This window comes from Leuciscus leuciscus, assembly GCF_965113295.1.
Source record: "Leuciscus leuciscus genome assembly, chromosome: 24".
NCBI lineage: Eukaryota > Metazoa > Chordata > Actinopteri > Cypriniformes > Leuciscidae > Leuciscus > Leuciscus leuciscus.
Window position 1 is genome coordinate 15,496,791 of NC_138723.1, and position 24,931 is coordinate 15,521,721.

At 36.9% G+C, this 24,931-nt stretch overlaps 2 protein-coding genes across 2 annotated transcripts in view; one reads left to right on the forward strand and one right to left on the reverse strand.

Annotated features, from left to right (window-relative positions):
• On the reverse strand, positions 1-11,349 carry nle1 (notchless homolog 1). Its single transcript, XM_082157502.1, has 13 exons — positions 11,247-11,349; positions 10,967-11,107; positions 9,459-9,676; positions 9,276-9,355; positions 9,105-9,181; positions 8,913-9,010; positions 7,957-8,149; positions 7,716-7,851; positions 7,206-7,252; positions 6,918-7,120; positions 5,850-6,009; positions 557-627; positions 1-450 (listed from the first exon to the last, which is right to left on the reverse strand). The coding sequence occupies exons 2-13, from the start codon at positions 11,099-11,101 to the stop codon at positions 438-440; spliced, it is 1,431 nt and encodes a 476-aa protein (XP_082013628.1). The 5' UTR covers positions 11,102-11,107; positions 11,247-11,349; the 3' UTR covers positions 1-437.
• ltn1 (listerin E3 ubiquitin protein ligase 1) overlaps positions 11,327-24,931 on the forward strand; it is a 23,275-nt gene continuing 9,670 nt past the window's right edge. The window contains exons 1-20 of the mRNA XM_082157481.1: positions 11,327-11,432; positions 11,996-12,202; positions 14,628-14,726; positions 15,031-15,261; positions 15,383-15,435; positions 15,627-15,807; positions 16,155-16,328; positions 17,244-17,434; positions 17,676-17,823; positions 17,895-18,629; positions 19,075-19,116; positions 19,235-19,424; positions 20,618-20,857; positions 21,019-21,172; positions 21,293-21,440; positions 21,569-21,776; positions 22,259-22,418; positions 22,540-22,644; positions 23,250-23,392; positions 23,491-23,626. Coding sequence (XP_082013607.1) covers positions 11,391-11,432; positions 11,996-12,202; positions 14,628-14,726; positions 15,031-15,261; positions 15,383-15,435; positions 15,627-15,807; positions 16,155-16,328; positions 17,244-17,434; positions 17,676-17,823; positions 17,895-18,629; positions 19,075-19,116; positions 19,235-19,424; positions 20,618-20,857; positions 21,019-21,172; positions 21,293-21,440; positions 21,569-21,776; positions 22,259-22,418; positions 22,540-22,644; positions 23,250-23,392; positions 23,491-23,626 — 3,587 coding nt within the window. The 5' untranslated portion in view covers positions 11,327-11,390. The remainder of the gene's footprint in view (positions 11,433-11,995; positions 12,203-14,627; positions 14,727-15,030; positions 15,262-15,382; positions 15,436-15,626; positions 15,808-16,154; positions 16,329-17,243; positions 17,435-17,675; positions 17,824-17,894; positions 18,630-19,074; positions 19,117-19,234; positions 19,425-20,617; positions 20,858-21,018; positions 21,173-21,292; positions 21,441-21,568; positions 21,777-22,258; positions 22,419-22,539; positions 22,645-23,249; positions 23,393-23,490; positions 23,627-24,931) is intronic.

Here is a 24,931-nt window from a genome sequence, read left to right on the forward strand (position 1 = left end):
TCCTTTTACTGCTTGTTTAATGAGAAAACGTCTCTGCTGACGTAGTGCGGTCCACTGTGACGATGCTGGTTATCTCTCGGCACTGGAACAGACCCGGTTAATGCCGCCTGTATCGCAGCATTAGGGATTAAGTTAATTACAAAGAATGTGTGTGAGAAAGATTACACGGATTAGACTGGGTCAGATCGCCTGCACTTCCACAGGGCAGTTGCTCATTTGAGTGGTGTATCGGGCGTTTTATCTTCCCGCTATCTGGCCCGACAACATCAGAGAGCATTATATGTCAGCTATTGTGATGCTGTCAAAGTGGTTTCGTTGGACAAATAGGCTAAGGCTTAGTGCTCCAACACTTGCTGTTCACTGTCCCGTGGGGGTGATGCTTCGAGACGCCTGATTGGCTGTTGCATGCAGAGCCTGGGGCCGCTGGTTTCTCCGGGTTACTTCCTCCATCTAATGGAGAAAAGAAGATAAGACATGCCAAGTGTTCCTACCAGGTGGTGTCGCGCACAGTATTGTGCGGGCATGGAAATAAATCATCTGTGCAGGAGTCACTTACATTCTTAAACACTTGTCTTTCCCACCGCTGGCCACTCTCTGTCCATCGGGACTCCAGTCAACCGCAAAAACCTGAGCAATAAAAGAAAATAGATGAGTGGTGTTTGTCTATGCATAACATGCAGCTCTAACACAAGGGTGGTTGTTGCCAAGGCATTGCTATGCTGTTAAGGTATTCAGAGTTTTTGGCACGTTATGTGGTCGCTAGAGTGTTCTGGGTAGTTGCTAGGTGACTGTGCTTAGAGACCCAAAATAAAGTCATTTCTAAATGTGGGAAATTAAAAAAATTTACAAAAAAAAAATATTTATATTTTTTAATCTTACTCTACTTTTACATGCATTATATATATATATATATATAAATATATAAATAAATAAAAATAAATGTCCATAGTGTTTTAAAGTTAACAACTGTGAGAATCCTAATATTTAATTTTAAAGCTAGTTTTAGAAAAAAAAAAGAAAAAAAAAGTTGTTAGGTTAACTATTTAAACAATTAAATTTAAATTTAAATAAAGCTGATATAAATTTTAGATGAAAAACCTAAATGAAAATGAGAACTTTTGCCTTGTGAACTAACTGAAATAATTAAGTTGAAGTACTAAAATTCCTAAAACTGAAATAAAAAATTGGAGCTATACAGAAATAAATAAATAAAATGAATAAAAATAACAAAAGCATAACAAACTTACTAAAACTGAAATTAAAATAAACTGAAAAATATAAAAATAAAAGCTAAATTAAAAATACTCTATAAAATCCTATAATAGTATATTCAATATATAAATAATACTATAATAACACTGATGTGGCTGTACTCAATAAAAGTCGTTCTAAATCCCTGGTCCTTGTGTAATGCCTGGCTCACACTACAGGAGTTTTAAAATCCTAACCGATTGTGAAATCTGGTTGCAGCACACACTTAAGGAGAATCTTTGCAGATTTTCTTCCCTCGAATCTTAATTCACTGTATGCTTATTTACTGTATTCCCCAGAGTTTTAGAAAAAAACTCAAACTGAAAAAGAATTGCTCAAACTGGCCGTTTACCTCCAGTCTTTGTGCTAAGCTAGGCTAGCGATGGGTGCGTCAGACAGAGTTACGGCACGCACGGAGATGAAAAGGGTATGTAAGGACTTCTCGAACTCTGGGTGATGTGGTGAATAAGCTAAATTCTCAAAAAGTCGGCGTGTTCCTTTAAACATGCTCTATAGATAATGCCATCTTTGTTATCTGTAATATGTATGGGTTTAACTCACACACTATGAATAATTCCTTTTTCACTGACATTTCTCTTATTTTATCTCAATTGCTGAAAACAACCCAAATGCTAAGTTAATAATCGTGGGAGATTTTAATGAAGTCCCTGATGATTTAATGGATAGGTTTCCAAGTAAAGTAAGACCCCACTCTCAAAGCTCTAATATTGATTCCTTATACAAAGATCTATCTTTAGTGGATTCGTGGCGCTACTTTAATAGTAATTAATTTGAATATACATGGAGCAATGCGTCAAGGTCTTTAAAATCGAGAATTTACCTATTTCTTATTTCATCCAGTTTGCTACAACATGTTCAAGATATCACCCATCATCATGCTCCCTTTTCAGATCACCTTCTGATTGAGTTGTCTTTACAGACTGCTCGTAAACCCAGCTGCCTCCGTGGATATTGGAAACTTAACAACTCTATCTTAGAAGATAACATTTTTACAAAAAATATTGAAACGTTAGCCACCAATATCTTTAATTCAGAGAAATCAGATTATGCATCTAAATTGGAGTTATTTAAATTCAAATCCAGGGAATTAGCTATTATGAGATGTAAGGAATTAAGTAAGGACAGAGATTGCATAGAAACAGAACTATTAAACAAAATTGATTCTCTTTGGAAAGTTCAGACACAGGAAAGTGAGCTCCAGTCCTTAAAACAAAAACTTGATGACTTGTTTACCTGCAAGGCTAGTGGAGCTTTTGTGCGTTCAAGAGCTAGATGGATAGAAAAGGTAGAGATGAATACAGCCTATTTTTTTTTTTACCTTGAAAAAAGGAATTAAGAGAAATTCTTTGTCTGCATTATATATTAACAACACCTTATGCAAGGATCCCAAACTAATTTCAGATTTTGTCAGCTCCTTTTATGAAAAACTTTATCGGACTAATTACATTCAAGATTTTATTCCGTTAATTAGTAATGACTTCAAAAACCTTTGTGACTCCGACCTTAAAGGGTAACTCTCGCCAAAATGCAATCTAGGGTCTTTTTGTTAATCTACCCGAGGTAAACAAAAAGCCCCTGGTGATACTTCGAGCAAAGTTTCATGTTGTGTCGAGCCTTCTTAGTGTTTTAAAAATTGCGATTTTTGATGCCATCATAGAAGTGCCCCAAGCACTCCCATTCAAAAGGCAATTTTTTGGTCAATAAGAAAAATTTGGTGGAGTTTCCATTCTAATTATGCTTTTAAACGAAAGTTTGCTTCGGATATATTAACAAAAAGACCCTAGGTTGCATTTTGGCGAGAGTTACCCTTTAAGAAGGAGGAATTACTATCAGCTCTCCAATATATGAAAAAGGGTAGGAGTCCGGGTCCAGGTGGGCTTTCAACTGAATTTTACCAACACTTTTGGAAGGTATTGGAAGATCCCATTTTCTTATTGTTTAATTAATGTATATAATAATAAAATAAAAAAATTGGTCAACTATGAAACAAGGATTAATCTCCCTGATTCCTAAACCAGATATGATGCCCAAAATATAGATAATTGGAGACCTATCACTCTATTAAACAGACTATAAATTGTTTGCACTAGTGTATGCAAAAAGATTCAAATCCAGATTAAATGAAATCATTAATGAGACTCAAACAGGTTTCATGAAAAAGACACACATTAGTAATAACATTCGCCTTATAATTGACCTTCTAGACTATTCTGATCAAATTGATTCATGGGCTCTTATTGTGTTGTTAGATTTTTGTAAAGCCTTTGACACTATCGAACACGGCTTCTTACTCCACTCGCTGAAAGTTTTTGGTTTTGGCAATAATTTTATTGATATTATTGATATTATAAAGGTTTTATAAAGATATTAATAGCTCTATCATTCTTAATATGGGAACCTCTAAAAGATTTGGGATCCATCGTGGGATACGCTAAAGCTGTCCAATCTCTCCCTTTCTGTTTTTATTAGTTTTGAATAATCATAACATTCTGGGACTGAAAATATTTGATAGAGAAATCAAAATTTCTCAATTGGCAGATGACACTGCTTTATTTCTAAGAGATAAAAAGCTATTTAAAACTGCCCTGGAATGTATATCCAAATTTTCCAAATCCTCTGGTTTAATGTTAAATTTAAAAAAAATTGAAATATTATTTATACACGATTCTATAGATCTATTAGTTGAAAGCATACCAGTAAAGGACTCTGTTAAATACCATGGCATTCATATTTCTAAAAATAAACATACACGTGAACATCTGAATTGTATGGCAAAATTTTAAAAACTAAAAATATTCTGAATAACTGGTTACAAAGGGATCTGACTTTGTTTGGGAGAGTTTTGCTTTCCAAAGCTGAGGGTCTTTCCAGATTGGTTTACCCAGCTCTCTCCATTTATGTCAGTGATACAACTTCCAAAGAAAACCTTTCTCGACTTTATTTGGAAAAATAAACCTTGCAAGTTAAAAAAGGAAATTATATCAGGAAATAGAGTTGATGGTGGCTTAGAGATGTTAGATTTTTTTAAAAATATTAACAATACTTTTAAACTTAGGCTAATTGGTTAAGAAACTGCCAAAGAAATGAAAATTCATTATGGTTCTTTATTCCTCAGTCCATTTTCAAAAAGCTTGGAGGCTTATCTTTTCTACTGAGATGTAACTATCTGCCTGGGAAATTACCAATTAAACTATCCAAATTTTACCAGCAAGTGTTATTACAGTAGCTTGGAAAATTGGTTTCCATCACAATTTTTCTCCACACAAAATGCTTCTCTGGAACAATTGTCTCATTACCTCTAGGAATAAATCTTTATTTTTACACAAATGGTTTGAAAAAAAAAATATATACTTTGTCATGGATTTGTTTGATGAAAATGGAAATGTTTTGTCTTATGAAGTTTTTGTTTATCTACAATTTCCCAATTCCATTGAAAGAGTTTCAGCAAGTTGTAAAAGCTATTCCAAATGGGTTGAAACATTTGATGAAAAGTCACCTTGCTTTTGGAAGTAACGAAAGGAAACTTCCTGAGTTAATAGTTAATGGTATCAAACTATTTTCTCATTCCTGTAATATCAGATTAATTTTTCAATCCAATCATAAAATATCTCCTAAAGAGAGGCATGGTTAAATCCATATAAATTTTGTATGCTGAAAAAAAGTTAAAGAGGTACATTTTAAAATACTTCACAAAATCTACCCATGTAAAGCTTCGTTATCAAAATTCATGGACATTGACAACAAATGTTCTTTTTGTACTGTAGACGAGGAAGACTTGGCTCATTTGTTTTACAACTGTGATTTATCTTTAAAATTTTGGTCTGATGTTAGTTCTTTTCTTTTTGCCCCAAGAAAGGTGAATTATAAATTCTCTCTAAAAGATGTTATATGTTCTTTCACACACAGAAGCAAAATGTTTGAATATGTGGTGAACTTCTACATTTTGCATGGTAAATATTACATCCATAAACAAAAATTTGCAAAATGCATACCTAAACGTAATTTATTCTTAATAGAGATGGAATCGCTGAAGAAGTCATTAAAGTTAATAAAAAATAAAAAGAACGAAATTTTGTGAAACTTTATGGAGGAATTCTTTATATTGTAATGTCCCCACTGTGTTTACCAAATTCTATGAATCTTGACCGTGTCAATAGGAAAAAGGAAGAAATATTTAGATTTTTTTTCCTTTACCATTCCAGATTTTTTTTCTCTCTCTTGTTGTTTCTTTTTTTTGTTTGACTTGTTAATTTGTTTGAGGATATGTGATATCTGTCCTGTGAAGCATTCTTGTTGTATGCTGAAATCAGTGATTTGATTCATTTGTTTCCAAAAAAATAAAAAAATAATCCTAAATATCAAACATGTTTGATATGATCGGGGCGGGCCCGATTTGTGTGAGAGCAGATCGGCAGGTGCAAGATTCGATCTGTGAATGCCTCATTACCAGACAATCAGAGGTCCTTGACAAGACTTTTTCCTCAGATTCTCGGCAGGGGAAAATCGGCCTAAAACTCCTGTAGTGTGAGCCAGGCATAGGACTCTAACCTCTGAACAAAATCCATTCACGGTCTTACCTCATCAGCGTGGCCAGGCAGATCAGCGTTCAGTTTGCCCGTCTTGATGTCCCACACCTTCAGAGTGCTGTCACTGCTGCCACTGACCAACAGACGGCTGTCTGCAGACCACGCCACCTGGTACACCGGCCCGACATGACCGCGAAGGGAGGTCAGGTACCTGGAAAACATAAAAAAAAAGATCTTTAATAGACTTTCACAGGGTCAGAGAAAACAGAACGACATATTGTCTGTGCACTGTGTATACTGGCTGGCTGTGTTGTTGCCATGTGCAAACAAGCAAAATATGCCGTGATTTGCTGACGTGATCTGAGTGCCTCCTAGTGTACACTACTGGAAGTACACTATGGTTCTGTGCCACCATGAATCCGTTTACAAAGGCTGCATCTGAAATCACACACTTCTGTACTACATGGTTAGAGAAAAACATTATGTGAAGAGTAGCATTTCCAAATTCACAGTTTACATAAAACATAGGGTCGGAGAGTACCTGAATGACTAACTATTTGCGGTGAGATTCTGTATCCAATTCATATCCAATATACGCTTTACTTTCCCATGGGGCCACAGGAGTGGAGTTTTGAATTGCAGTGAGTGAAGCAACTTCAACAGAGTACATCCGGATTACATTCATACTATACACATTCACAAATACTTTTTTTAGGTTGTAAAGTAATTCATTATTTAAGTACCTATTCAGAAAGACTGTGATTTCAGATGCAGCAACAGGCTGTTTGGAATGGAATACAAGCTTACTGCATACTATCTTGTAAAATGTATATGTGAAGCAATAGTTGATATGTAATTTCAAACAGTAGTTTGTATTACAATGTCATAACTTTTGGAAGTGCATTGCATTGTGGGATACCCAGTGAAGTGAAATGTATTAAGTCATTCTTGGCATATATAATATTCGAATACTAGTCTATGCACAAACTTTACATACAACTATATATACTTATATTAATATAAAATACTGCAGTTATAATACAAAAATGGTAGTATGCTAATCTAAACATAGCCAAAGTCTCAAATCAATCAGGGATCTGTGACCACCACCCTACTTACTTTCCTGTCTTTCCGTCCCAGATCTTTATAGACTTATCAAAGGAAGCGCTGGCGATCAGTCGCGTGTTCGGGGAGAATAGCACCTCATTGACCAGCGCTTGGTGACCTGTCAAACGGGCCACTGGCTTCTTCTCCTCCGCTGGGTTCCATAAGAACATTGTGAAGTCGTCTGATCCTGACACCAGCCTCTCATGACCTTCACCCTTTAGAAGACCAAATGTTTAGTTTTTTTATACATAAATCCCATCTCTCACAAGTCGATACTGCATGTAAACTGGTCTCACTCACTCTGACGTTGTTGTAGCGCTTCAGAGCCTTTTCCTTGATTTCGTCCACTGCGGAAAATTGATTTATATTTACAAAATGATCCTTATTACATTCACTACCATTCAAAAAGTTTGGGCTCAATACCATAAAAAATTAATAAAAATACTTTAATTCAGCAAGGACGCATTAAATTGATTGAGTAAATTGAGTAAAAACATTTTTAATGTTACAAATAAATTCTGTTCTATATTGAACTTTCTATTAACAATTCTGAAAGAAAATGTGTCCGTTTCCACAAAAATATTAAGCAGCACAACTGTTATCAACATTGATCAAAATAAATATTTCTTTTACACCAAATCAGCATATTAAAATGATTTCTGGAGGATCATGTGACAAAATAAATCACAGGAATTTTAAATTGTAATAATATTTCACAATATTACTGTTTTACAAAAAAAAAATCATACCAACCCCAAACTTTTGAACAGCAGAGTATAATAATAAATCCATTGCTATGCTGAAACCTACATGATCCAGTGAGATCCTGAGGGTTTATAGTTGCGGTAGCTGGCTCGAACGCTCCTGTGCGCAGAACGTAGTCGGTGCTGAGGGCCAAGGTGTTGACCCAGTGAGCGTGACCTTGCAATGTACGACACTGAACTCCCTGCGGAAAAGATGAGTGCAGATATTCACACCATAATTCAGACAAAATCCCTAGTAAACATGGTTTTAAGTTATATTTGATCCATTATGAGTGGAAACATCTTACATCTTTGGCTCTCCAGACTTTAATGGTTCTGTCCTGAGATGAGGTGTACAGGAGACCATCACCTCCCCATTTTACACACGTCACAGACTGCGTGTGACTGGTTAGGATCTTATCACAACGGCCCAAAACCGTATCCCATATCCGAATCGTACAGTCTTTACTGGAGCTAGCCAAATACCGACACTCTGGGTTTCTGTGATGGAGTGAAATTTGATACAATTTGTTATTTTGTTATGACATTTCATGAATTATAATTCAATTCTTAAATAATAAACAATAATTTAATCATTTTAAAACATAATTAAATGATAAAAATACAAAAAATTATCATTTTTAATAAATTTTAATGAATTCACTGTAGAGCTAAAATAAAGTAAACATGCAAATTAACAAATATAAAACATAGACATGTATTAATACTTTGATTACAAGTAGTGGCGATATCTTAGAAAGCAGGCTGGCCGATATATGATATCATTCCATTTCATTTAAAAGATAGTAAAAACACATGCATAACAATTGCTGAAATTCAAAATAAATATGAAATACAAAAGCACACCTCACAAGATCTCACAGCTGGATTTACCAAAGTTTGCAAGATACGTGAAATTAAATGTTTATTAAATATTCAAAGGCCTGTTTAAATTATATAAATGCGTATTTGCTGAATGTTGAAGGTAGATGATAGTGTATTAGTGTTTTCCTTTCTATTATGCATACAGTTGAATTTTTTGTTTTTACAGCTTTGTCTAATAATTTATTAGACAGAACTGTTAAACAGAGATATTTAATTAAAGGTAGGGTAGGCTTTTTTTTTTTTTTTCATAAACACTTTTTGTTATACTGGTTGAACCTCTCTTCACATCCTGATCTTATCGGCTGATGCAGATAATAAAAAAATGCCAAATATTGTCCGACCGCTAATTACAACTCCTAAATGATTTTTCAAAACTCACAGGTGGAGAGGTTCCCAGCATAGCCAGGTGATCCACTTTGTATGTCCCGTTAAAGTCTTTCCAATCTGACTTCCTGTGATCGGATCCCACAAGAAGATCTGCAAAACATCAGACACAAAACAACATCTTAGACCTAAATAACTTATATTACACTGGAATTTCAGTGACTTAAAATGAACATGATATGCTCACCTGACTGTTTTTGCACCCTGATGCTAATTTCTTGCCATCTGGAGACCAGGCAATGGATAAAACCCAGTGTGTGTGGCCTTATAAAACATGACGGACAGAATGTCAGATGATTGGTTTAACTTACAGGAGGACTGTATTTAGTAACATCTAAAGGTTATGTGATAAACTGACCCCTAGCAGTGTGGTGTGGTGTTTCTGTGCTCAGATCCCAGAACCTCACTGTCGTGTCTCCAGATCCACTGGCCAGATATCTGAATAAAAAAAGCTTTATCTGGATGCATACAGTCTGATATGTTATATATGTATCTGTCTTTATATAAATTAGCATATAATATTACTGTTTAATCTACTTACTTTCCTGTAGGGCTGAATGCCACAGAGATGACAGCCTCTGTGTGGCCCTCCAAAGAGCTGGTGCATCGAGCCACGGCCCGTACACGGAATACGGCCTGCGGCTGGTACACAACTGGCAGCACCTGCTCAGTCTCCAGGCCCAACGCCTCCACACAAGTGCCCAGGGACGACACCACCTCTGCATCCTTAACAAAGAACAGGAATGGCACAGGCTCCTCCTGTAGACAGACAAAAAGATAGGGGTTATGAAATGATAAAAGCTGCATGATTCATAACCAGCCTCTAGTCATCCAATGTAATGCAAAAAAATAGTTTTCAGGCAAAAGCTATACATAAATCTGTTTTATTGTACAGAATACTCTGTGCAAAAAGGATGGTTATTTAACAATGATTTGTTGATTTTAATTGGTAGCTGACAATTACTTTTTTTAATGGAATATTGCAGTATTTATTATAAATGATTAATCCATGAACATGATTTTTTTTTTTCAGGTTCCCTCGTAATCTTTAACCAAAATAAATTTAGAGGGAATAAATAAATAAATAAATAAATAAAGAGGGAGGGGCCCTCTTACAGCGACATCTCTTCTCTTATGACATGTTAACTGGCGTGAGGGCGGGGCAACAATGACATCACAGCAATAGCAAACCACAACCATCCAATTAATTCCCAATGAACAAAATCAAAAACTGTTCTCTTCCAACAAGCCTTTCACTCAGATATACGTCACATTAGGGAAAAAAAGACTATCACAACTTCTGTTTCATGCCAACTTTAAAATGTAGGAAAAAAGGCAAACTACATTTAACATCCCAGCTAACAATTTTACGTTCTGGGAACGTTAGTTTTTGGTTCCCAAAACGTTCCCATGAACATTCCCTATTGGTTATCCAGGAAAGTTTTCTTAACGTAAATAGAACGTTCCCTTAAGGTTAGGGTAACGTTCCATGAACATTCCCTTTAGGTTATAAAAATAGAACTTACAAATAACCTGCAGGGAACGTCCCCAGAACGTTCTCCTTAGGTTATAAAATTAAACCTAAAAATAACCTATAGGGAACCATACGGGAACGTTAGGGGAACGTTCTGTGTTTGCTGGGATGCTGGTTACGGTTTCTTTTACATTATAATTAACTTTTAGTTTTTTGCAATTCACTCAAATAGTTCAAAGAGACTATACTCCAAGTAACCAATATATATTTAAACATAAAAAAAAATATATGTAATCAAACGTATTTTTTTAGTATTACATTATTTACTATGCAAAAATTTGAAGTATTTTAGAAGTTTGAAGTTTAGATGAAGTATGCCACACTACTATCACATGTTATGTCAAATACACAAATACAAAATGAACATATACAACACATTAGGATACCGGTATATAAGTGTTGTTATACTTTATAGATTGCACAAAACTACGCATACAGGACAGGTATACACTACAGTTCAAACGTTTAAGTTCAGTGAGATGTTTGAAGCACACACTCCAGTCCATCCTTCCTACCTTCTGTAACAGTGCGTTGCAGACCAGCTGTAGTTTGTCTGGGCTGATGTCCAGCGGCACATCGAAGGGGGATCCGAGAACCTCACCGCTCTCATCCTGGAGCTGGATCAACACACGCTCCACGTCCACGCTCATCCTTCCCTTTAAACCCCAAACACATCGACATTAACAATATCAGTTTTAAAGCAGTCAGTAAAACTATTATAAATGTAAGGAATAAACAAGAATTCCATATGTATATACATAACACAACACTATCCATCTAGAAAAACAGAAATACCTGTCGATATTGATCACAACTGACTTCACGTGTGCAGCTAACAGTATTTTGGACGCACGCAAACTGCGTGTGCGTGACATCATAACCGCGCGCCTAGTGTGACTGTACTGAAGTCGGAAAAGCAGACGCTCAACCGACACGAGAATGGGTGGCAAAAATAAACAGAGAACGAAAGGAAATGTTCGAGTAAGACAAATGAAAGTTATTTAATTACTAATCTTTTCTAACTACAAGTCAACTCGAAATGATCTAAAGTCAGTGTAGTTGACTGAATAACAGGCCAGTGTTGTAAACTGTGACAGCATGACAAACTGTACTGTAGCTCGCTAAAACAAATCGTGATTATGTACTTGCTTTATCTTATTGTATAAAAGTAATGTTTATGAAACATTAGATTTGGGAAGATTTTTGTTGTCGTGTCTGATATATAAACCTGTGTTCCTGTTGTCCTGACGTCACGTGTTTGTCGTGTAAACAGGCAGAAAGTGAATTAGTTATCATTAAAAATAAAAACTAGGATCCTGCTGGACTTAGTTGATAAGTTCTAGTTCTTCTAGTTCATTAATTATTCATAAAGCACATTTTAAACAGTAACGTTACTTTAAGGACTGAGCAATGTGCAGTGCATTAGTTGAGCAACCTATTATGATGATGATTACCTGACTATACCATTGGGCCGTAGTCACATGACTATAGATATGAAATGGTCATGAATGTGTAATGACAGCCCTGTGTTTTCTCTCTTTCAGCCGTCCAGCAGTGGCAGAGCTGCTGATCTGTTGGCCAGGGAGAGTGGTGTTGTACCTGGGTTTGTCGGATTCGGTGTCTCAACCTCCAATGATCCAGGATATGTACCTGCAGTACAGGGGGCTGAGGAGATAGACAATCTAGTTGATGCAGACTTCCGCATGGTTCTACGGAAACTGTCCAAGAGAGATACAGTCACAAAATTGAAGGTATCATTTGTTGTGATTGATTGGAGCACTGTTTCACAGTCTAGTGTCACAAATAAATATTGCCTAGAGGGCAAATGTTTGGCCATTGTTTGATCAGGGATAATTAACATTTAAAAATGTGGATCACTAAGGGTCTCCCACACATATTTTCATAGCCTGTTACCTCTCACTGTCCTGATAGTGGGATATTTAGCACACTTTTCAGTCAAAAACAACCCTAGATACCGTTTTGAAATTGAACATGCCGAAACTATTGGAAAAGGTCATTTAAAACCTTTTAGCGTGCTTTTTGTAATATGAATTTCAAATTTGGAACACATCTTAGATATATGGCTTTGATTTCCTATCAATTTTATTTTGTATAAAATATATATATGTTTGAGCAGTAGGCAGACCTAATATATCTATAATACAACAGTATGTTTGAGCAATCTAATACAAATTGTATATCTTTCTTTACATTTTTGCTTAAACTTTTATATATTTTTTGCAAAAATGCTTTCACTTCTGAGTGTACATTTAAAAAAAGAGACCAACCTTAGGTCTGTATTTCAAACCATTCATGAATTTCAACCATTTAAGTTCAGATCTATGCTGTAAAAGGGGGGTGACAGTTAAAGGGGCTATAAGCAATTTCTGAGAAACACTGTTGATATTTCAAATCAGTTTGTTGTCAAATTGTTGTTAAGCCGCGTTTCCACCGAAATTACCTGGAACAATTTGTCCCAGGAACTTTTTTTGCCCCAGACCGGTTGCTTTCTGCGTTTACACCGCGGTCTAAAGTACCGGGAAGGTAAACTGCGCGCAACTGCTCCTCCCAGTCTGCGACGGACAGTAATCAGTTTTGAGCACCACATTTATAATAAGTATGGAGGAGATTCAAACTGTGCTGCAGTTATGTATTGGTTTACTAACGAGGTAATTAACAAAACAAAATAGACGAGCACTGATACTAAAGCGTGTTCAGAAAGCTCGTATGCGTATAAAATTAGACAACGTATGTTATCATTTATTGTGAGATGCCTGGGATGAACGCGCATAAATTTCCTCTTTCGCAAATACGCTTAAAAAAAGCCTGAACCCCGTCTATCAATCATAAATAGTGACAGTCTTGTAAATAGTTGTTTGTTACTAACCTCAAAGCGCTATTTCAATCCTGTTATAGTAAATTTGTAACATGGTTTGGAGTGCCTTGCAATAGATGACAATGTGTAAACATAATGACTTAATAATAAAAGCTGTGGCAGAAAAGAGACGAGCACTGATAAAGCGTGTTCAGTAGCTCGTAATGCTAACGTTAGATATAAAATTAGTGTTATCAGCTATTGCGGACATTGACCGTGAGATGGCTGGGACGAACGCGCAGAAAGGTTCCTCTTCCACAAATACCCTTAATAAAGCCTGAAACTAGTCGCCAGTCCACCAGTTTTTTTTAATAAATTCCATATTTGCAGACAGACAACTCTTACTGCATGAAGCCACGACACGAACCGCAATAGATTTTTTAAAAAGGGAGATTAAAAATAAATAAAATGCTGCGTGGAGTCATCCAACCAAAATGCGGCGTGAGCACAACCAATCAGCTTGTGCAGCGCACAAGTCCCACCCCTGAAAGTTCCTGAACTTTGAAAAAGTACTACCTCATGAGCAGGTAATATCGGAGGGGGAAATATTTACCCGGAACTTCATTTAGACCCTAGTTCCTGCGGTGTAAACACAGAGTACCAGCCCAAAGTTCCTAGTTCCTGGGGAAAGTTCCTGCGGTGGAAACGCGGCTTTAGTCACCAGCAGCACACCAGCTCCAGACAAACAATGACACTAAAAACTGTCCTGTTACTATAGCTAACATTACAACAACAGTATATCTTCAATGCCACTCATGTATGGAGCAGAAGCAACGCAACCTCTGCGTCCGTTTTCAGGCCTTCCTTCTTATCTCTCTTCAGCACTGGAAAGCTTTTCTAATATTAACGCGGGTCCTGAAGCTCTTGCCTGATCATAACCCTTCTTTTTCCAGTGATATTCCTCTGACCTTTTCTCATTTGTAATGTCTCTCAGCCATCTCTCTTTCTACAGTCTTTCTTCAAATCTCCCTCTTACTCACTGTCTCTCCTCACCCATCATGAGTGTATGAATTGAATTGAACTGAATTGAATTGAATTGAATTGAAAGGAGTGGACACTGCTGATTGGCTACAAGTGTTTATGGTGCTCAGCCTGATCCACTTTCAACAGCATTTCTCAGAAATCGCTTTTAATGCACTTTTAATAGGTTAAAGGTTGAAGACTGTGACAAGGTTACATGTAATGTAGTGAAAGAAAGAATGCCACAACACATTGTTTTCCAATATCAATTTATATAAACATTTCATTTCACTGACTCAGAAACTGAATGTCTCATAAATGCTGCTAAATGTGTATTTCAGGCAGTACAGGAGTTTGGAGCAATGTGTCAAGAGCGACAGCCTGATGTTGTAAAAGGTGTCCTCCCATATTGGCCTCGGATATACTGCCGAATATCATTGGTAAGAGAACAATGACAAGCCTGTCGTTATATATGTATTTGTATAATTAGTTTATTTCGATATTTTATTTATTTATTTGTAATATAATTTTTTATATTTGTGTAAATGATAATGTTAATTACATAATTGAATAAAATATTTTTGTATTAAATAAAAAAAGTTTCTAATTTTTGCATGAAATGCAACTAAATGCAAATAGAAACTTGCTTGTCTCAGATTTTTGGACCCCACTGTATTTAGAGGCAGCCATTTTTTTTCTTCTGTTTGCTGAACATAAGTATTTATTATTATATAATTTTATCAGGACCACGACCGCCGTGTGCGAGAGGCCACACAGCAGGCATTTGAGCAGCTGGTTTTAAAAGTGAAGAGGAATCTGGCCCCCTACCTGAAGAGCATCATGGGTCACTGGCTCATCTCTCAGTGTGACACATACTCTCCTGCAGCCTCAGCCGCCAGCGCTGCTTTCCAGGCCGCATTTCCCCTGAATAAACAACCAGAGGCCATCAGCTTCTGTAAAGATGAAGTCCTAAATGTAAGATAAAGCTCATCTTTACGCTTATAGTCAGACAAAATGACACTCTGCAGAATTTTTGATGCTTGTACTTGTACATTGCTTAGCTACAGTTTTTACATACATCCTCTGTGATTATCAGGTACTCCAAGACAATTTGCTGAAAGAAACGGCTAACACTCTCAGTGACCCTCAGTAAGTGTATGATATGTACTGAAATATCCTGATGTGACAGTGGTTTTGTTTTTTTTGGTCATTTTATGATATTTAAAAAATTATACACTGTGTGCGCCTCCCGGATAATAATAGTTTTAGTTTATATGTTGAATGTATATGTTAATTATGTTTAAATATGTATTTTCAGTGTTGTTGTTTTTTTTGTGCAGGAGTGTGCCAGAGGAGGAGCGAGAGGCAAAGTACATCCGTCTGTTGACCAGCTCTCTGCTGGCCCTGAAGAGACTTCTGAGCGTTTTACCTGAGCAAGACAGAGAGCTGCTAAATGAGCGGCTGATCCAACTCATCACACAGGCCAAATTCTGGAAGTACAGCAAACACAAGAGCCCACAAGTGAGCAGTGTAGGGTGTATCTTAAACAGCTGCGACCATGACAAACAACATGTGACAAGACATTTTGTTGTGTATTTAGTTTTTATTTATGATACTTAACACTCCATTACAATCTCACTGGCCCAAAATCCCCCTCAACATAGCTGTATATTAAACAAATATTATCTTAATGGTTGTTAAAATAGATACGCACACTATTTTGCTTTCATTGAGGATCGAAAAATGCAATGATATAAAAATATTGATATTTTTTGTGAGTTATTCTTTGTGCTATTTGTTAGCTGTTTTCTTCATGATTCGCATCAGATGTTTTAACGGGATTCATAGCTGTCTTTTGTTTGTTCTAGGTTCGAGGGGCGTATTTTGAGCTGATTGCCTCTATGTGTGAACAAACACCCCAGCTCATCCAGGCAGAAGCGGCCCGAGCGTGTTCTGCTGTGCTGTTATCAATCGACGACACAGACCCGATGGTGCTGCCGCCTCTGTGGGAGGCGGTCCTCCATATTCTGTCCTGTGTTGATGTGAGACTCATATAATAAAAAATATTACATACACTACCATTCAAAAGTTTGGGGTTAGAGTAAGATTTTAAAAAGAGAAATTAATAAACAAATATAGAAATTAACTTATTCAGCTGTGATCCATTAATTTGATAAAAAATTACAGTAAATACAATTAAAATGTTACAAAAGATTTCTATTTCAAATAAATGCCGTTCTTTTGAATCTTTCTATTCATCAAAGAACCCTGAAAAAAATAGTAATCCCAAATATTAAAGGGATAGTTCACCCAAAAATGAAAATGCTGTCATCATTTACTCTTCCTCGAGTTGTTCCAAGTTATTTTTTTTCCTACTATGGAAGTCAATGGGGTCCATCAGTCGTTTGGTTACCGACTATCTTCAAAATATCTTCTTTTGTGTTCAGCAGAAGAAAGAAAGTCATACAGGTTTGGAACAACTTGAGGAAGAGTAAATGATGACAGCATTTTCATTTTTGGGTGAACTATCCCTTTAACCAGCACAACCTTTCTGAAGGATCATGTGACAATGAAGACTGGAGAAATGATGCTGAAAATTAAACTTTGCCATAACAGGAATACAAATAATTGTATTACCCCCCACCAAATAAATGCAGCCCTGGTGAGCGTATGATACTTTCAAAAACATTGAAAAAATCTTACCGACTTCAAACTTTTGAACGGTGTAAATAAATCATTTTTATATAAAAATGTATTTTAAATAATAACAAAAATAATGTATAATATGATAGACAAATCTCACATTTTAAAGCTCTATCATAAACCCACATTAATTCTAAAATCAATGTGTTAATCTTTTGCCTTCTAATAGAAATGTTATTGCACCTTTAGGCTTTATCTGTTGTCTATTGTCAGTGGTGATTCAATTTCATTGCCATCATGTGAACTCTGTGCAGAACTGTTGGACGCATGTCAGTGCCAGGAAAGGCATGATGCCGAAGCTCTGGGTGCTTCTTAAAGAAGGAGGTCGAGGTCTTGCAACATCTCTGCATCCAAACCTGCTGCCATTTATAAGCAAACTGCCAGCAGAGGTCACACAGCCCGACCTGGAGTTTTCCAGAACATTCCTCACATCCGTCATTCAGGGGTAAAGAATGTCATATTCTTATTTGTATAGTCATTCATTCATGTAGTCATGTCATTGCAATTTGCAGCAGCTTAATTGCCTGCTTAAATTATGTATCCTCCCATGACCCTTAGTATTAAACGGGATGGTGTAGTTTTATAAATGCAAAATGTTTTTAATTCAGAATACATAGCATTAATTATTGTGCTTTGTATTTTATAATTACACTCAGTTTTTATTTACGCTGGTATGTTTGGTCCAGATTGTCGAGTGAGCGTGCCACGTCCAGTCCCTCAGAGAGTGCAGCCATCATTTTTGCCACGATGGAGTGTCTGCGGTTTATCATCCTCCAGAACGCCGGAGACGAGCAGGAGCAGAGAAGCATCCAGAACATGCTGATCTCAGAACAGGTCTGTGGGTCACAAGCAAAATATCTCTCTTAACATGCTGATGTCTCATGCATTGATCTCTTTCTCCACAGCTCCTGCCATTGATTGACAGAGCTCTGGGAAACCCATCGCTGCAGACGGGTCCTCTGTTTCCTCAGGTCTCAGATATGCTGCTTTCCTGGGAAAAGCGGATAGATGGAAAAGAGGCTTCCACCTTTCAAAGACTGATGTCAGACTTCTGGGAGGGTCTGGGTCGTTTGTGCACAACTTGCGTGGACTGCGAGGAGGCCGAGCGAACTGCCCTTAAGGGCATTGCATCGCTCCTGCAGATTATGCATAACCCGAACAGTGCCAGTAAACAGACCAAGAAGAAGAAAACTGTGAAAATTTGCATCACAGACCAGGAAGAAAGAGGCCAAGGGGAGGAACCTCCGATGGAAGCTCCAGCGGTGGAGGAACAAGACCGTCCCTTGAGAAATGGACACCTGCTGGATTTGGTGTGCCAGCTGGCGGAGCTCAACATGGTGTACGTGAGTGAACGAGAGTCGGAAAGGCACCTGCGGTTTTTGTCTCAGCTGCTCGGGGCGTTCCCGAGCCCTCAGGTGTTCCAGGTGCTGCTGAGGCCAGAGGAAATGAAGCCTGAAATGGGGCCGGAGCTCAGGCCGCTTGCTGAGAATGCAGCTGTCCGCTTTCTCCTGCAGAGAGTGGCTCTATGGTTAAAGCAGGACGGCAGGAAGGACACTGACTTCCTGGTGGACATGATTTTCAGTTCCCTGCAGTGCTGCAGCTCCAGTGATGACAAGACACTGATCCTCAACCACATCAGTGTAAGAGACCTACATTGGGATGCTACAGGGATAATATAATATAATATAACTTAATATAACATTAAACATTTATACAAGTATGGCTTTTTTCTGCTTTACCAGACTTAACATACATTTTTATTTTTAGAAATGTATGTTTATATTTGCTAAAAAAATTACATTTACATTGCCGTTAAAAAGTTTGGGGTCAGTAAGATTTAAAAAATAAATTAATACTTTTTTTCCCATCTGGAATTCATTAAATTGACCAAAAGTGACAGTAAAGTTACAAAATATTTTTATATTCAAAATATACTTTCTCTGCATCCAAGAATTCAGACTGTTTTCAGTTATTTACTGTCCCCAAATATTTTTAATTAAATGCCAAGCTTTTTCTTCCATCAAGAGACATTTTCACTTCTACATATGTAACATCAATAATCAAGTATTTGTCTCTTCATAACAGAGGGATTTGAATTGGAACGTGACTCTTCAACTTATTGAAAAGGTACGTGTTTTTATTAAAGGGTTTTTTCAATTAGGTTACATTTAGCTTTACATTTAACAGTGTTTTTTTTATATACTTTTTTTTTTGCTAAATATTCTCCTGACTTTCATGACACCAGGCATGTGCAGATCCTGTCCGTTTGGAGGTGTGTATTGGCTGGCTGAGGGGTCCCGTGTTAGGGGAGAGGTTGGTGGGTCTGGCTGGAGAGCTGTGTGTGATGGGTCTGCATGGATCCCCTTCTTCATCATCCCATCATGTACACGGCTGGCCTCTCATCAGCCTCGCTCTGTCACAGCAGCACAATAATGGTAAGTCTTTATATCATTACTACTCAATTACTACATCCTGATCTACTACCACCTTTTGGAGTTAAAGACAAAATTGACCCTATTTACTTTATTTACTTATTTATTAGAAACATAAGTTTGGGGTTGGTAATATTTTTAAATATTTTTGAAAAGTTATTATGCTCACCAAGGTTGCATATATTTCAACAAGAATACAGTAAAACATTAATATTTATTTATCATGAATACATAATACTATTTTTCAGGATCATTATTCCATTCTTCAGTGTTACATGATCCTTCAGAAATCCTTCTAATACTCCGATTTGGAACATACAAATAAACCATGGTAGTAAATTATCACACTGATTGACAAATCAATATAAAATAATTATTTTAAAGCTTGGCCTATTTTACTTCAATAGGTAACACTATATATCCCAATAATCATTGCAGTGCTGCATTCTAAACAAACTATATTATAAAATGAATGCAGTCAGAATCTTTTAAGGTCTATGTCAGGTGTAAACCATTGCTGTAAAATAGTTTTTTTTGCAGCAGCACTGAAGCCAGACATAAACACAAAATTTGTCTTTTCTGAACTAATGTAAACTCATAAGAAGATTTATCATTGAGCATGAGCAACAAAAGATGAGCATCGAGGTCAAACTGCAACTTTGTGATGTTGTTTAGCACTTTTACTACATGTTTCCACAAATGGGATATTACCAAACAATCCCAAAACATGTGCAAAAAAGTACCTTTAGAATTATTATTACACAAACTGGAACTAGGATTTGATGAGAGTTTCATCAAGTATTGCTTATATGGGGTACAATGCATTTTGTGTATCATTTTGTAATAAATAAGAATGTGCGAGGGGTTTTTGGAGGTGAGGTAGAGATTTAACCAAACTGTATTCCAATCAGGACTATAACGTTACCAGGAGACTTCTCTCTCCCATACAAAATGGACAGAATTTATTTGAAATTAAAATATTTTGTAACATTATAAATGTGTTAACTGCCATTTTTAATCTATTTAATGCATCCTTGCTGAATAAAAATATGAATTAAAAAAAGAAAAACATACTGACCCCAAACTTTTGAACAGTTGTCCATGTCTCATTATGGGAATTAAATTGACATAAAAAGACTTTTTCAACAGATGTGTTTCTTCAAAGAAAATAATACTGTTTCACCCTCTCTTTGCAGAGCCTCTTATTGGTAAGGTGCATGTCGAGAAGATCATTGACAAGCTTCACGCCACCCTGTCAGAAGCAAAGGGCATGTCTGACGCCGGAAACATGGAGCCGCTGGTCACATTCATCTCTGATGTGGCTGCCACCTTCTTTTCTTCAGTTAAGGGCTGCCTGCTGCTGGCGTCTGCAGAGGAGCTGCTTATGACTGTTTTCCAGCTTTGTGCACAAGACCAAACCATCACTCGCCTCTCAGGTGAAGACTGAAGAAAGCGTTTAATTGTAGTCTGTGTGAAAAAACAGCTTTAACAGCTTCTGAATGTTTTAATGAATTCTGAATACCTTCAAATATTACACAATGTTGTCTTCCCATTTGTGCGCATTTCTTTTAAATGCATGTGTGGCGTTTTCCGGCAGATGCTCTTCTTCTGAAGCTTCAGCACGCCTACACTGCCGGCATTCAATCGCTGATCACTCACCTGGGCGCAGGGGTCACAAAGGGTACCTTCCTCCACAACGTTGCTCTCTGGGTTAAGAGTCAGTTGCTCACCACACCACTGACTGTCAAAAGGTTTGGCCTTCTCTAACCATCTGTAGATAAATGTGCTTTCTCCAAAAGCTGTTGCTTTTGTGGTTTGGATGGCTGAATGAATTGTGTGGTAGCTAAATCTCTTTTTGTTATTGATGTCAGTCTGCAGATTCTGGTGCAAGCTGTAGAGAGTCTGGCTCAGACCACCGCCTCGGCCCAGAAGACCAGCTGTCTCCTGTCTCAGTTTGTCTGCTGTCTTACTCCTACCGAAGAGGAGTGGAGCCGCATTAGACGGGCCCTGCCCCCTCAGGTCCTCGGACAATTACAAATGACATTCACACATTTTTAGTGGAAATAATTGAAGTATAGAAGGTAGTTTCTCAACATACAATTTTTTTGTCATTGTTTTTATGTAACTGTCTTCGTGCATCTCTGCAGTGGGTGAGACGCCCTCTGCTGTGTGGTCGTCTCAGAGTCACTAGCGAAAAACTCTGCATGGACGTGTGGAAGTTCAGGGCGTCTAACCGGCTTCCCACGCACCTGTGTGTGAGTGCATTACTGGGAAAAATCATCCTCACTGCAGCTTCACCTGAGGACCTGCAGGTGGAGGCAGACTTCTTCGAAATTCCTGATCTCAAACACATAGGTGAGACTCATTTATTTGTCTAGCTCTTGGTTGCATTGTTTTTGTAAAATAAAAAATGTAGAATAATGTATATATAAATGTATATATTTTAATACAGTAAAACAACAACATATTGTAAAATATTATTGCAATTTTCCAATTGAATATATTTTAAAATGTAATTTATTCCTGTGATGCAAAGCTGAATTTTCAGCATCATTACTCCAGTCTTCAGTGTCACATGATCCTTCAGAAATCATTCTAATATGCTGATTTAATGCGTCCTTGCTGAATAAAAGTCTCTTTCTTTCTTTCTTTCTTTCTTTCTTTCTTTCTTTCTTTCTTTCTTTCTTTCTTTCTTTCTTTCTTTCTTTCTTTCTTTCTTTCTTTCTTTCTTTCTTTCTTTCTTTCTGTGGTAAAATATTTAGACTATTTTACAACTAAAACATTTTTGGACTGAAGAATTCATGTAATCAGTTTTTACAAATATTTGTTTTATGTAGTTTCAGAGATTTTCTATGGACTTCAGTGGTGTGAAGAAATGGAGCTCTCACCCCTCATGGTTTCTGAATATCATAAACTGCTGCAGTCCTGGAGTTTAGAGCAGAGCATCCTCAACAACAGCCTGATCAAAACCACTCTTATAGACATGCTTTTCACAAGGTGAACTCATTCATGTGTATTTTTTATATATTTTGGATAATGGCCTAGATTTTGTATAAATGTTTAATTTGTTTTTTTAGAAAGCAAAGTTTTAGACCCTTTTATCCTTTTTTAATCACAGGTCACAAGAAGAAGGCTCTCTCTGGTCACTGTCTCTGGCAAAATATATCCAGAACAGCGAAATGGACCTAAGTGACATCAAGGGCTTATACGGTAACGTAGAAAGGTAGGAAATTGTTTTTGTTTTTGAAAAAAGTCTCTCATGCTCACCAAGGCTGCATTTATTTGATTTATTATTTAAAATGTAATTTATTCCTGTGATGCATAGCTGAATTTTCAACATTATTATTCCAGTCTTCAGTGTCACATGATCCTTCAGAAATCATTCTAATATGCTGATTTTGTGCTTAATAAGAAAAAGACATTTCTTATTATTATCAGTGTTGAAAGTTGTGCTGTTTAATGTAACCAAAGATAAACTTTTTGGTCAATTTCATGCATTCTTGCTGAATAAAAGTAGTAGTTCCTTTAAAATAAAACGGTAGTGTCTGTAACTGTAATAGCTGATTCAATATTCATAGCACTGGCCTCTGAGACAATTCTAGTAGTTTCTCTTGGCTGTTGCTGCAGCAGTAATGTTAAATAGCATACGTTGTTGTGAGAAATGTGTGAATATGACCCTTCTCAGGACCCAGAGGAACCTCAGCCAGTCAGCTTATACATATACACATGATTACTGCTGGCCATTACCACTGATGTTTTGGTGAAAAATGTCAGCCTAACCAGGTTGTAACGTTCCTGATAATTCTGTGGCTTGTTTGTGTGTGTCAGTTTCTTTCCCCTCTCAGAACACAGTGTGAGTACGGTGCAGGCGCTGTGTCCATTTCTATCCAGTGAAGAGAGAGAATCCCTCATCGCCTTGTGTGTCGCAGAGCTCCTTAACTGGCAGGATGGAGAGCAGGATTGCATTGATAGTGAGATACAGATTATATCCATACTGCACATGATGAGTCACATAGGCTGAGCAACACCAATCTCACTCACATAACTGATGTGAAAAACTAATGTGTAGGTGTGCGAGGCTGTCTGGCCGTGCTGCTCTGCTGTCTACAGGCCGACACGGATGTGGAGGAAGAGATCTTGCTGGCTGTCGTAGACACAATTGCAGAATGGAGGAACAGTAGAGAGGAGTGGTTTCTCTTCAACAGGTGAATCCATGCCTCAGCTATGTGTATATCTGTAATGAGGAAGACGGCAATGGCAGTCATATTTATTATGTCAGAGCTATGGCCGTGATGCTCATGGGTGATGCAGGATTCAAGACTCATTCCCTTTCTGCTCTTCTTTCCACATTTTTTCAGTAAAAAAAATGTATATCTTAAAAGGGGTTATGACATGGATTTTTATTTATTAATTTAATATATTCCTTGAGGTTTACTTATAATGTTATGAAGTTTATTGCACAAAAAACAAATATATATCCAGCTTATAGTGCGATTATCTAAAACTATTTGTAGATTTTTTGCTCTAGAGGCAAATGTATTTGCACACGTGTGACGTCACAGGTTACCCAGTATCAAAACAAGCTGTTTTTGGAGCTTGATTAAATAAATGCTTTGTTTATAATGAGGAGGACATTTTAAAGTGTCCATGAAATCAAAATGGAAGTTTTTGGCTTTTAGTATGAATTTGTTAGCCTTACTGTTATCTATAAGTTAGTGTGCTCCAAAACAATGACAAAATTCACGTTTAGAAGATATAAACATTCAAAACTTAATCTTTCACTTCCGCCAATATGGAACAATGAATCTGATGACATCACTTCAGCTTCTCATCAGATTTTCTGTCCAATCAAATGATCTCTAGGGATAGGGAACGATTCAGACACTGTAAATATGCTTTTGGGGCGAATGAAATCTGGTTTCACGTTAGTGTCACGCGAAGTGCCGCAGCGCGCACATAGTCTGCTCCCGTCCAGAGACATGATAGCACAGAGTGGATCATATGCGCGAGTCGTCGCAGACCAGTAAACGTATCGGACCCATTTGAATTCTGCACAGAGTGCTATATTTTAAAGCGATATGGAGGAGAAACGGTTAGAGATTAGGTGGAAACTGCAGCTTTACCAAGCTCAACAGCTTTGGGCGAGCTGTGATATAAACAAAATGCTATTGGCTATTTAAAAATAGGGGAGGAGCTGTTCGATTATGTCCCACTCTGTCTTTCTGTTTCAGTGGAAATTACATCAACACGTTTTAATGTTTATGCTTTAATGGTTCAAAGACTTCTTATGTGTCAAAAGATCAAGGCAAATTTGATTTTTCATGTCATGGCCCCTTTAAATAATGCATAAAAAATGTGAAATGTGTGTGTGTGTGTGTATATATATATATATATATATATATATATATATATATATATAAATTCTCAAAATGCTTTCAGAAAAATAACATAATGCCAAAAACAGAAAAATCTACAAAAATTAACTATCCCCTTTACTATATGTTTTAAGT

Excerpts from the sequence above, each read along its gene's own strand:
- nle1 (XM_082157502.1), bottom strand. The coding sequence starts at position 11,101 with ATGAGCGTGGACGTGGAGCGTGTGTTGATCCAGCTCCAGGATGAGAGC. Across the intron at positions 9,677-10,966 it reads GCAACGCACTGTTACAGAAG|GAGGAGCCTGTGCCATTCCT; the intron begins GTAGGAAGGATG and ends GTCTGTCTACAG. Across the intron at positions 9,011-9,104 it reads CAGGGTGCAAAAACAGTCAG|ATCTTCTTGTGGGATCCGAT; the intron begins GTGAGCATATCA and ends GATGTTTTGCAG.